This window comes from Callorhinus ursinus, unplaced genomic scaffold, assembly GCF_003265705.2.
Source record: "Callorhinus ursinus isolate GAN/ISIS: 27379988/994484 unplaced genomic scaffold, GSC_fseal_2.0 scaffold112, whole genome shotgun sequence".
Classification (NCBI taxonomy): Eukaryota; Metazoa; Chordata; class Mammalia; order Carnivora; family Otariidae; genus Callorhinus; species Callorhinus ursinus.
In genome coordinates this window covers 645,131-657,767 of record NW_027397174.1, presented here as the reverse complement: position 1 = coordinate 657,767, position 12,637 = coordinate 645,131, and the positions used below count along the sequence as shown (strand labels likewise).

General features: G+C 38.4%; 1 protein-coding gene across 2 annotated transcripts in view; it reads right to left on the bottom strand.

Annotated features, from left to right (window-relative positions):
- Positions 1 to 11: 11 nt before the first annotated feature.
- The window catches only part of BRCC3 (BRCA1/BRCA2-containing complex subunit 3), a 58,791-nt gene continuing 46,165 nt past the window's right edge, over positions 12 to 12,637 (bottom strand). For both annotated transcript variants that reach the window (XM_025862875.2, XM_025862876.2), the window contains 4 exons: positions 8,220 to 8,351; positions 7,677 to 7,720; positions 2,827 to 2,995; positions 12 to 1,669 (listed from right to left, as the gene is read on the bottom strand). In XM_025862875.2, the coding sequence (XP_025718660.1) occupies positions 2,844 to 2,995; positions 7,677 to 7,720; positions 8,220 to 8,351 (328 nt within the window). In that variant the 3' untranslated portion in view covers positions 12 to 1,669; positions 2,827 to 2,843. The remainder of the gene's footprint in view (positions 1,670 to 2,826; positions 2,996 to 7,676; positions 7,721 to 8,219; positions 8,352 to 12,637) is intronic.

Sequence of the window (12,637 nt, the reverse complement as noted above, 5' to 3'; positions counted from 1 at the left end):
TGGCCTATAAAAACATTAAAATCATTTTATTCCCCTTGGGTTTTCTTTTTATCACTCTTATTTCATAAACTAAGTACCATTCCTCCCAGTTCCTTATTTAATATGTCTAACTTTTTATTTTGTAATAATTATAGATTTACAGGAAGTTGCAAAAATAGTACAGTGAGTCCCATGTACCCTTTACCCAGTTTCCCCCCAGTGGCAAGATCTTATATTACTATAGTACAACTTCAAAACTGACATATTGACAATAGCACAATACTGCTAACTCGACTACAGACCTTATTCAGTTTCACTAGATTTCACATGCATTCATTTGTGGGTGTGTGTAGGTCTATGTAGTTTTAGCACAGATAATGTAATCAACACCATAATCAAGATACAGAACTGTTCCATCAGCACAAATGATGTTATCCTGTGTTATCCCTTTATAGTCACACATATCCCATGCCCCCTCCAGTCCCTATCCCTGGCAATCATTAATCTATTCATCATTTCTAGAATTTTGTCATTTCAAGAATGCAATCATATAGTATGTGACCTTTTGCGAATGGCCTTTTCATTCATCATAATACCCTTGAGGTCTACCCAAGTTGTGTATATCAATAGTCATCTGTTTCTCTTCATTTCAGAGTAGTATTCCATGGTACGGATGTTTGGTTTAATCACTCACTCAATTGCAGAACATATGGGTTATTTCCAGTTTTTAGCTCTTACAAATAAGCTGCTAAGAACATCTGTGTACAAATTTTTGTGCCATCATAGCTTCTCATTTCTCTGGGATAAAAATCCAGGAGTGCAACTGTTGGGTTGTATGATACATGGATATTTAACTTTATTAGAAATTCCCAAACTCTTTTCTAGAGTAGCTGTACCATTTAACACTCCTATAAGTAATGTATGAGAGATCCAGTTTGTATGCTCAACAGCATCTGGTATTTTCATTATTTTTTCTTTAGCCATTCTGATAAGTACGTAATCATAATTCAATGTGGTTTTAATTCGCATTCCCTGATGACTACCGAAGTTCAACATCTTTTCATGTGCTTACTTGCCATCCATATATCCTCTTTAGTGAAATGTCTATTCATGTCTTTTGCTCATTTTCAATTGGATGGTTTTTTAATTGTTGACTTTATCTAGTCTAGATTGATCAGACATACGGTTTGCAAATAATTTCTCAATGATTTCCTCCTCTTTAATTTTTTACAGAGCAAAAGTTTTTCATTTTGATGAAGTCCAGTATATTGTTCTCCTTTTACGACTGTGCTTTTGTAGTGAAGGCCAAGAGCTTGTTGCCTAGCCCAAGGTCCTGATGACTTTTCTATGATTTTTTTTCCTAAAAGTTTTATAGTTTTACATCTTACATCTAAGTCCATGATATATTTTGAGTTAATTTCTGTCTAAGGTGTGCAGTTTAGGTCAAAGTTCATTTTTTTTTTTTTTGCCTATGGGTATCAATTGCTCTAGCATAATTTGTTGAAAAGACTGTCTATCCTTACTCCACTGAAATGCTTTTACCCTTTGTCAAAATCGGCTGGGCATAAACCACACCGTCTTGATTACTGTAGCTTTATGGCAAGTCTTGAAGTCAGGTAATGTGAGTCCTCCAACTTCTTCAAAATTGATTTAGCTTAATTAATTTTATACCTGGATATTTTCATTTTTCCTATAGGGAAAGAAAAGAATAGAGAAGAACTGTGGCTGTGGGAAATTAAGGAAAATACAGCATTTACACTCCATATGTCCTACGGTAATGGTTTTTAAACTATAGTATGCCTTAGAATCAGCTGGGGGTTCATGGAGATTTCTCGGTTCCACCCCGAGATAAAGTTTGACCTCCAAGCGATTCTCATGCAGGTGGACTACAGGTGCATTTCACAGTGAAATATGAAAAACAATAATCTAGGGAGAAACAAGAAGAAAAAACAAAAACAAAACCCAACGCTTTGTCACTATTGTTGGGATTGTTGTCTTTCTTCACACCTCCTCCGATGCCCACTTTAATTTCCAGTATGCAATAGGCTTGCCTCTTTTCTAAAGACACACTTACCTTTTGTGGTTATACATGGAAAGAATAATGCAACAGAACTTGTTAAAACATGATTTTTGTTACATCCTAGGTCCTTAATGTTTCTGGAAAAACATATTTATATTATAATGGAAGTTCCGAGGTAAATAGGATCTGCTCAATAGGAATTTGCTTCAGAGTCAAATATGCTAGAACTCATCTATATGGTTAGAAAGGGCACCCACACAGATTCAACCTTTGATAGGTATCTTAGAATACCTAATATTTTAGAGATCAAGAAGGAAGACATAAGACATATGCCTCTCAATGAGGGCTAAGAGTAGAGGGGGGGTGCTAATAAGTCACCTTCACTTCCACCTACTCTAGTATACTCATGTACCTGTCCAACATAAACCTCGTAACTATAAAATCGAAACATGAAATACTCTTCTTCCTTTAGCTTATTCTAGGGAGTGTCTAAAATTGAAAATAAGGACTTCAAAGTTACAAGGGAGAAGTAAATATTTAAAATATGTTCCTAGGACATTTTATTACAAGATGTCCTTGCCAATATACCTCCCATAGCCTTTAAAAAAACTTTGTCTACTTAAAGCATCTTCATATACACTTTGTAGGCCAGTTACAGGGTTCCCTGATTCCTAACAAAACTTTCAGGAAGACATCTTGTGTGTATTGCATTATTAAAACTCATCCACTGGGAGCTAGAGAGCTGCTCCATTGTCTAACTACACACGAGGTGGGTGAATTTTCAGACCATGCTTAATATACAAATTGAAGAAAAAAAGTTTGTTTACCCCACTGTTCTCCGACTTTATTCTAGAGAAGAAAGTTCTTGCATAAGCTCTTCCTTTTCTTGTTGCAACTCCTGCAGATGCTGTTGGTTTTGCTCCAGTCTGTCCTCCAGCCACTGTAGGAGAGGCCCGCTGACTGCTGACATTTGACTGCACAGATTCTTGGTAAACACTTCAACAGGAAGAACACAGATGAGATAACACTCCACCACCAACGGCTCCCCAGTTGTGAGCACATAAAGAAGCAGTTGGAGCAGGAGGTAGGACTAGCAGATGATTTTGTATCGCTAGCCAGGAGAAAGACAGAAGAGCTGAGCAAAGAAAACACCTATTTTGAGGCCATTCTGAATATCCCTAGATCCATAAGCCAGAGGGAAGCCTGGCTACGCAGAGAGCAGAAAGATAACCAGATCTTTACTCCCTTACACAAAAGGGCTAAGAACCATAGGTTTCTTTCCCCAGCCCTTAGGCCTTTGCACAGTGTAAATGACAAATGACCATAAACCCTAGAGAGCTAGAACTCTGCTTTCTGCAACTTAGTTTTCCACAAGTCCACTAGGAAAATTGCTCAAATGGTTTGTATATTTAAGAAATAAATACATTAATTCAACTCACCTGAAAGCTACTCTTTTAAAATGAGGAAAAAACAGAGAGATGAAGAGCAAGGGAGTTACCATCTTTCACATTCAGCTTGATGGTGAGACAAAGATTCTTCAGCACTCATTTTCTTAAAGATTTTATTTACTTATTTGACAGACAGAGAGAAAGCACAAGCAGGGGAAGCAGGAGAGGAAGAAGCAGGCTCCCTGTGGAGCAGAGAGCCTGATGTGGGGCTCGATCCCAGGACCCTGAGATCATGATCTGAGCCTAAGGCAGATGCTTAACCCACTGAGCCACCCAGATGCCCTTATAGTACTCATTCTAAAACAAACTCTGCCTAATGGAAATACCTTTTTCTCCTTCATGATACATGACTTACTGAGGGACGCCTGGGTGGCTGGGTGGCTCAGTTGGTTAAGCATCTGCCTTTGGTTCAGGTCATGATTCCTGGGATTGAGCCCTGTGTCAGGCTCTCCGCTCAGCACAGAGTCTGCTTCTCCCTCTCCCTCTGCCCCTCCACCCTGCTCGTGCTGTCTCTCTCTCAAATAAATAAAATCTTTAAAAAAATATATGACTTATTGAAAATGACCACTGTAATACTGTGGGGTATATCTTCCAAGATATATGTATATGACATACCTGTGTACATGTGTGCATTTGTATGTATACTTATGAATAAAAGTTGTATGATTTTGGATGTTACTTTTTTACCACATAACAATGACATCTTTCTGTGTCAGGAAAGATCTGGCTTTCCTTCTTAAGGGCTGCACAATATTCATCAGAATGGATGTACCAATTTACAAATGTATTTATTTATGTTAGAGAGACAGAGAGAGAAAGAGCACGAGCAGGGCAGGGGCAGATGGGGAGGGAGAAGGAGAGAGAGCCTCAAGCAGACTCCACACTGAGCATGGAGCCCGATGAGGGGCTCCATCTCACAACCCTGAGATCGTGACCTGAGCTGAAACCAAGAGTTTCAACTGCACCACTGAGGCGCCCCATGGATGTACCAATTTAATGAGTCTTCTACTGATGGACACTTCAGTGGCATCCATTTTTTTGCTATTACAAAGACTGTGGTTAATATCCCTTTAAATTTATTTTTGCATACTTGTCCTACAAATTTTTGAAGGGTACATTTCTAGAGGTGGAACTGTTAGATTCAAGTACATGTTTATTTTAAAACTGATTAGCCAGTGTTTTCCAGATTGCACCAAATTATACCTCCAGGAACAGTATATGGGAGCGTTCACTTCCCCCACATCTTCACCTAATTACCTCTCAATTTAATCTTTGCCAAAAGAAAAGGTGAAAAACTGCCATCTTAATCCATACTTCTGAAGACATTTATGAACAATTTGATTTTTCTATAAAAGTCTTTCATTCTTTTTTTTTAAAGATTTTATTTATTTGAGAGAGAGAGAGAGAGAGAACATGCATGAGAAGGGGGAGGGGCAGAGGGAAAGGGAGAAGCAGACTCCCCGCTGAGCAGGGAGACCGATGCGGGGCTTGATCCCAGGACCCTGGGATCATGACCTGAGCCGAAGGCAGACGCTTAACGGACTGAGCCACCCAGGCATCCCAAGTCTTTCATTCTTACTTAGTCAGGTTAATTAGGCCAAGTCTTCCCAGAGTTTGAAAAATATCCTCTTTATTTTCCTCCTGTATTTTTTTAACTTGCAAAATGAGCTATAAAGGGGGGGAGCGCCTGGGTAGTTCAGTCAGTTAGGTGTCTGTCTTCAGCTGAGGTCATAATCCCAGGGTCCTAGGATCGAGCCCCGCATCGGGCTCCCTGCTCGGTGGGGAGCCTGCTTCTCCCTCTCCCTCTGCCCCTCCACCCCGTTCATGCTCTCTCTATCTCTCAAATAAATAAATAAAATCTTAAAAAATAAAATAAAATGAGCTATAAAGGGCATAATTTATAGACAATAAAATGACCCCATTTAAAGTGTACAGTTCATTGAGTTTTGACAAATGTGTACCTGTGGTAATGATCTCTAGTGAAGAAACAGAACCTTTCCATCAGCCCAGAGGCCCCTCTGCAGTTCCCTTTGCCCTTTGGCCCCAGCAGCTGCTGATCTACTTGCTGTCACCACAGATGACTTTTGCCTATTCTTGAGTTTCATATAAATGGAACAATAAAGTATGTAGCATTTTGTGTAATCCTGCTTTCACTTGGCATAATGCTCTTGAGATTCACCCAGGTGGTCCATGTTGTTGAACAGTACTCCATCGTATGGATGGATCGCACTTTGTCCATTCACTCACTGACAGACACTGGGTTGTTTCCACCTTTTGGCTATTGTGAATAATGCTGCTATGAATATTCCTATGCAAGTTTTCATTTGAACACCTGTTTTCAGCTCTTTGGGGTATACGTACAACTGGTGGAACATGTGGTAATTGTAATTGCTAACTCTTTCCCAAAGTGGCTATCCCACATTTAATAGTCAAAGTTCAAATATAGGGGGGCTTGGCTGGCTCAGTCAGAAGAGCCTGCAACTCTTGATCTCAGGGTCATGAGTTTGAGCCCCACATTGGGTGTAGAGATTACATAAACAAACAAACAAACTTAAACATTTTTTAAAAAGCTTAACTATATCTGGAATTTATTTTTTGTGTATGATGTTAGTTAGGAATCTATTGTCCCCCAAATGGAAATAGAAGAATAGAAGTCCATGAAAGTTAAGAATGTCTCTTTTGTTCAGCACTGAACCCCAGTGCCTGGAATACTGCCTAGCTGAGAGCTGGCACACAGATACTTCCTGAATGAATAAACTATCAAACAAAGGAACTATCCCAACACTGGTGTATAATCCATCCTTTTTTATTGATTTGAAGTAATATCTTTCTTAAATATAAATTCTTATATACACATTGGGCCCATTTGTGGGCTCTATTCAGTTCTACTGATTTATTTGTTCATTTTTTAGTTATTACCATAGTATTTAAATTACTGTGGGCGTGCCTGGGTGGCTCAGTCATTAGGCATCTGCCTTTGGCTCAGGTCATGGTCCTGGGGTCCTGGGATCGAGCCCTGCGTCAGACTCCTTGCTTGGCAGGAAGCCTGCTTCTCCCTCTCCCACCACCCCTGCTTGTGTTCCCTCTCTCGCTGTAAATAAATAAAATCTTTAAAAGAAAATAAAATAAATTACTGTGGTAGAATATGGCTACATGTCATATACGACCAACTTTTAATTCTTCATCATATTTTACCTCCAGATAGAAATGATGGGAGAGATATACCAAGCCATCTCTTCTTTTCCTATCAAAGTAATGGCCTATAACTTGAAAGCCTCCCTTTCTTCCTCACTGGTGACTTTGCCAGTCACTGGGAAAGACTACACAAAGCGGTCTGGGAATCAGGGTTATTCAAAGAGAAGGTATAGTAGGGTAGGTGTGTATGCTGGAGAAAAGTGATTTAGTATGTATATTGTATTGAGTTTTCTGCTCCTTGGCCTTGTATAGGAATTCCTTCTGTGTTTACTGACATGAAAAAATGTCTTCCTTCATACCCTCCCTTTTATCTGTCTGTCTATCCATCTCTTTCAACTCCCACCATACTAGGCTGGTAGCGCTGTGCTGGAACCAATTTAGATCAGCTCATTGAAAGCCAACTATTGAAATTTCAGAAGTCTGTGAGCTGGTTGAGACCACATTAATTGTTTAAAATCAGCCATGGTAGGAGTATTACACCATAGAAACTGGCAAACACAGAAAATCAGGGCCCTTCCTCCTCCCTGAGAACTGGGTATTAAACATGTACCAGCATATACCACCGAGAGAGTCGATCATAAAGGTCGTCCCAGTCTTTCCTCCGGCCTTACTCTAGGTAGCATATATAGTAAAGGTTCTGCAGGGTTCAAAAGAAAAGTTGGGAGCAGGATTAATGAATGGCAAAGCTCTTGGAAAAGGAAATTCAAGGAGAACTTGAACCTATTACTTCAAGCACGTAAACCAAATTTGTTTCTGTCAGCTGAGTATTTCAGAGATCACTGCCTATATTCTATTTTTTAAAGTCTTTTTTTTAAGATTTTATTTATTTATTCAAGAAAGAGAGTGAGAGAGCACAAGCAGGGGGACAGCAAAGGGAGAGGGAGAGGGAGAAGCAGGCTTCCCGCCGAGCAGGGAGCCTGACAGGGGCTCGATCCCAGGACCCTAAGATCATGACCTGAGCCGAAGGCAGACGCTTAATGACTGAGCCACCCAGGTGCCCTCACTGCCTATATTCTAGAAAAAAGAAATCTTACCTGAGCCATTATGGATCTTGGTTACTGAGTCCAGATGTGTAAGGCTAAAGGGATAAAATAGTTTAGGTTAGTAGCAAAGCAGCAGTGAAGGGAAAACAAAATGGTCATAGACTATGTGACAAAATGATAAACTGCACCAGACCTTTGCGAATTGGATTAGATGAATATGTATAATTTAAATTCCATTATAGTTAAGTTTTTCATGACTTGGAGGATGTAATTGTATTCAGGACTTCAAGATAATTCAAAGAGATAATTTGAAAGTACTGTCTCTCACTTCATACAAATTTGTACACTTCAGTACAATTTTCTTGGGTAAAACCCAGTGCTTGGCAATAGGGCTACTAAGATGTAGTTGTTTTTGTTTTTAACATCCAAAAAGTACCGTTGCCCTTGAAGCATCCAAAGTGCAGTAGGAGAGAAATGAATGTTAGATTATTAACACGTTTTCTCACAGAGAGGTGAAAGGAAAGGGTATTCAAGAAGAGGAGAAGAGGGACCAGGCCCTGAAAAGTAAAGATGAGAGAGGAGCGAGGACTCTACCTGTGGATCCTCCTATATGCATCCTGCTCCTCTTGGCACAGGATCTTGGGCAGCTCAACTGCTGATTCAAGGCATACTTTCCCAATGGTTACATGAGGTACAATATGGATTGGAATTTCAATCCTCTCATACCTGCAAGACAATCAATTCAGGTCAGTTTTATGTTTGTTTGTTTCTGGCTTTATTTTGGTATAATTGACGAAAAGGAATTACAGATATTTAAGGTGTACAAATTTATGTTTTGATAATGATATTTTGAGTAAAATGATCACCACACTCAGGCCAATTAACATATCCATTACCTCACATAGTTACCATTCTTTGTGTGTGTGTGGTAAGAATACTGGAGATCTACCTTCTTAGAAAATTTCAAGTATATAATACAGTAAACTGTAGTCACCATGTTGTGCATTAGATCTCCAGAATTCATTCATTCTGAAACTTTGTACCCTTTGACCAACACTTCCTCATTTTCCCTTCCACCACTCCTGCCATGGCAACCACCATTCTACTCTCTGCTTCAATGAGTTTGACTATTTTTATTTATTTCAATTCATCCATTGACAGACCTTTAGGTTGTTTTTGTATCTTGACTATTGTGAATAATTGTGCAAAGAACATTGGAGTACAGATATCATTTTTTAAAAGATTTTATTATTTATTTGAGAGAGCGAGCACATGAGAGGGGGGAGGGTCAGAGGGAGAAGCAGACTCCCTGCTGAGCAGGGAGCCCGATGTGGGACTCGATCCTGGGACTCCAGGATCATGACCTGAGCCGAAGGCAGTCGCTTAACCAACTGAGCCACCCAGGCGCCCCCAGATATCATTTTGAGATCCGTATTTCATTTTCTTTGGATATATATCAAGAATGGGTTAGTTTGTAATGCCGAGTTGTCACAATCAGAAGTTTTCTATAACCTTAATAGAAATTTTGGGATACAGAATACTCAAAGGTTAGACATTCCTGTCATTCATTTAAAAGTAGCTCAAGTTCAAACTTGACTGAATTCAAATTGAGCTCATACAGGGAGCAAATTAGAAGCCCATTTGCAGAGTCAACATTCCCCACTCTCCTAGAAAATGTGAGGCCATTTTCATAAACTTAACGGAGGCCTTGGGAGCTCAAGGTCCTTATGTTCACTCCCCCAGACAAGGGGAATAGCTAATTAATGCTGTTTTTGGTTGAGAAGTTGCCATTGGAGTTGAACACATTGATCACAAAGCCCGGGGAAGAGTAGCTACGGATTTTTCAGTGATTCCATCAGATTCATGATGTAGATGGGATTACTCATACAAATGCTCACTTGTTCTAACTCAGTGTTCACCAGTGGCCCTCAGTTCCCATTCTCTCCCCTGAGGGGAACTATGTAAAAAATTCACAAATACTGGGGTGCCTGGGTGGCTCAGTCGGTTGTCTGACTCTTGGTTTTGGCTCAGGTCATAATCGAGCCCCACATTGGGCTCTGTGCCTTGCACAGTCTGCTTCAGATTCTCTCGCCCTCTTCCTCTCCCTCTTGCTCTCTCTCTCTCTCTCAAATAAATAAATAAAATCTTGAAAAAAAAGATTCACTCTTGGGGTTGTACATTTTGTGGGTTTTCACAAATGTATAATAGCATGTATCCACCATTGTAACATCATACAGGATAATTTCACTGCCCTAAAAAATCCTCTATACTCCCTATTCAAGCCTCTCTCCTCCCTAGCCCCTAGCAACCACTTATCTTTTTATTGTATCCATAGTTTTTCCTTTCCTTGTATAGCATGTCTTATGGTTGGAATCATGTAGTATATAGCCTTTTCAGATTGGCTCAGTGTATTTTTTAAACTACTCAGGTGATTCCAATGTTCAGCCAAGTTTGGGAATGAGTGGTCTAACTCATTTTTCTTTCTCCATACCTTCCAGTCTATTCAATTCAAACGTTCCTTAATTTTTGGTGACAAAACGTTCCTTAGAGTTGCAGAAACCTATTAACTTTTCTTTAGAAAGAAAAAAATAAGATCAGATACATGAGTTTTCTTTCTCACAATAAAAGAAAGCTGATAAGCAAAGTGCTTTCTGGCTAGATATGAAACCTCAAAGGGATATTTAGTAAAATTAACAGTATCTGGCATTCATATAAAATTACTAGGCATAGAAAGAAGCAGAAAAATGTGACCCATACATAAGAAAAAAATAAGTCAACCAAAATAGAGCAAGAAATATCAAAGATGAAAGAATTAGAAGAAAATCTTCTTAAAATAACCATTATCATTATAAATATTCTGTGTGTGTACAGGAAGCTAGAGGAAAGATTGAAAATGGATAGAATTAACAGGAAATTAAACATTACAGAAGGAAAGATTAGTGAACTTGAAGACATAGCAATAGAAACTATATAAAATAAATCACAGATAGAAAAAAAAGACCAAAAAACAATGAACATAACATCAGTGAACTGTGAGACAATGTCAAGTGGCCAAATACGTGTATAATTGGAATATCCAAAGAAAACGAGAGAGTGGATCAGAAAAAAAAAAAAAACTTGTAGAAATAATAGCTGAGATTTTTGTAAATTTGATGAAAAATGTAAATCCACATGTCTAAGCTCAATGAAACCCAAGTACAGAACACATGAAAACAATTACACCATGGCACACTATAATCAAATAGCTTAAAACTGTGAAAAAGAGAAAATCTTAAGAGAAGTCAGAAAAAAAGTCATATTAAGTAAACAGAAACAAAGGTAAAGATGATAGCCAGTTTCTCATTGGATGGTAGAGAAATATCTTTATAGTTCTGAAAGACAAAAATGACCACCCTAGAGTTTTTTTTACCTATTGAAAATATTTTTTAAAGATAGAATTAAAGACTTTTTTCAGACATACGAAAGTTGAAAGAATATTTCACCAGAAGACTTACACTACCAGAAACATTAAAAGACATTCAAGAAGAAAGAAAACGATAACAGATGGAAACAGAAATGAAGAGTACTGGAAATGGTAACCTACTGAATGGGAGAAGATATTTGAAAATGACATATCTGATAAAAGGTTAGTATCCAAAATATAGAAAGAACTTATAAAACTCAACACCCAAAACATGAGTCATCCAATTAAAAAATGGGCAGAAGACATGAATAGACATTTTCCAAAGAAGACATCCAGATGGCCAACAGACACATGAAAAGACACTCAACATCACTGATCCTCAGGGAAATGCAAATCAAAACTACAATATCAGCTTACATCTGCCAGAACCGCTAAAATCAAAAATACAAGAAACAACAGGTGCTGGTGAGGATTTGGAGGAAAAGGAATCCTCTTATACTGTTGGTGGGAATGCAAACTGGTGCAGCCACTGTGGAAATCAGTACGGAGGTTCCTCAAAAAGTTAAAAATAGAACTATCCTATAATCCTACAATTGCACTACTAAGTATTTACCTAAAGAATACAAACATACTGATTCAAAGGGAATCATGTACCCTGATGTTTATAGCAGCATTATCAACAACAGCCAAAGTATGGAAACACCCCAAGTGTCCACTGACAGATGAATGGATGAAGAAGATGTGGTATGTATACACAATGGAATACTACTCGGCTATCAAAAAGAAAGAAATCCTGCCATTTGCAATGACATGAATGGATCTAGAGAGTATAATGCTAAGTGAAATAAGTCAGTCAGAGAAAGACAAATACCATGTGATTTCACTTGTGTGGAATTTAAGAAACAAAACAAATGAACAAAGGGAGGAAAAAGAGAGGAAGCAAACCAAGAAACAGACTCTCAACTATAGAGAACGTACTGATGGTCCCCTGAGGGGAGGTGGGTGGGGGAATGGGTGAAATAGGTGATGGAGATGAAGGAGTGCACTTGCAATGAGCACCAGGTGTTGAACGGAAGTGTTGAATCACTATACTGTATACGAGAATCTAATACTGCACTATATGTTAACTAACTGGAGTGAAAATAAAAACTTAAACTTAAAAAAATAATAAAATATGGAAAAATTATCTCACTGAAAATACACCCCCCAAAAAGAAGAAATAAAGAAAAAAGAAATAGTGGGCTTCCTTGCCTTTGATCCTGATCTTACTGTGATTGCAACTCCTGCTTTCTTACTGTTCCCATGTTCATGATATATTTTTGCCCATCCCTTTATTTTTAGCCTTTTTGAATCTTTGTGTTTTGTTTGACTCTTGCACAGAACATAGAGTTGGGTTTGTCTTTGCTATCTAATTTTAAAATAATTTTCTTTAATAGGTAAATTCATCTAATTAAAACATAAATAAATCCTGGGGGTGTAATGTACAACATGATGACTATAGTTAACAATACTGTATTATATATTTGACAGTTACTAAGAGAATAAATCTTAAAAGTTCTCATCACACACACACACACACACACACACACACACACACACACACACACAC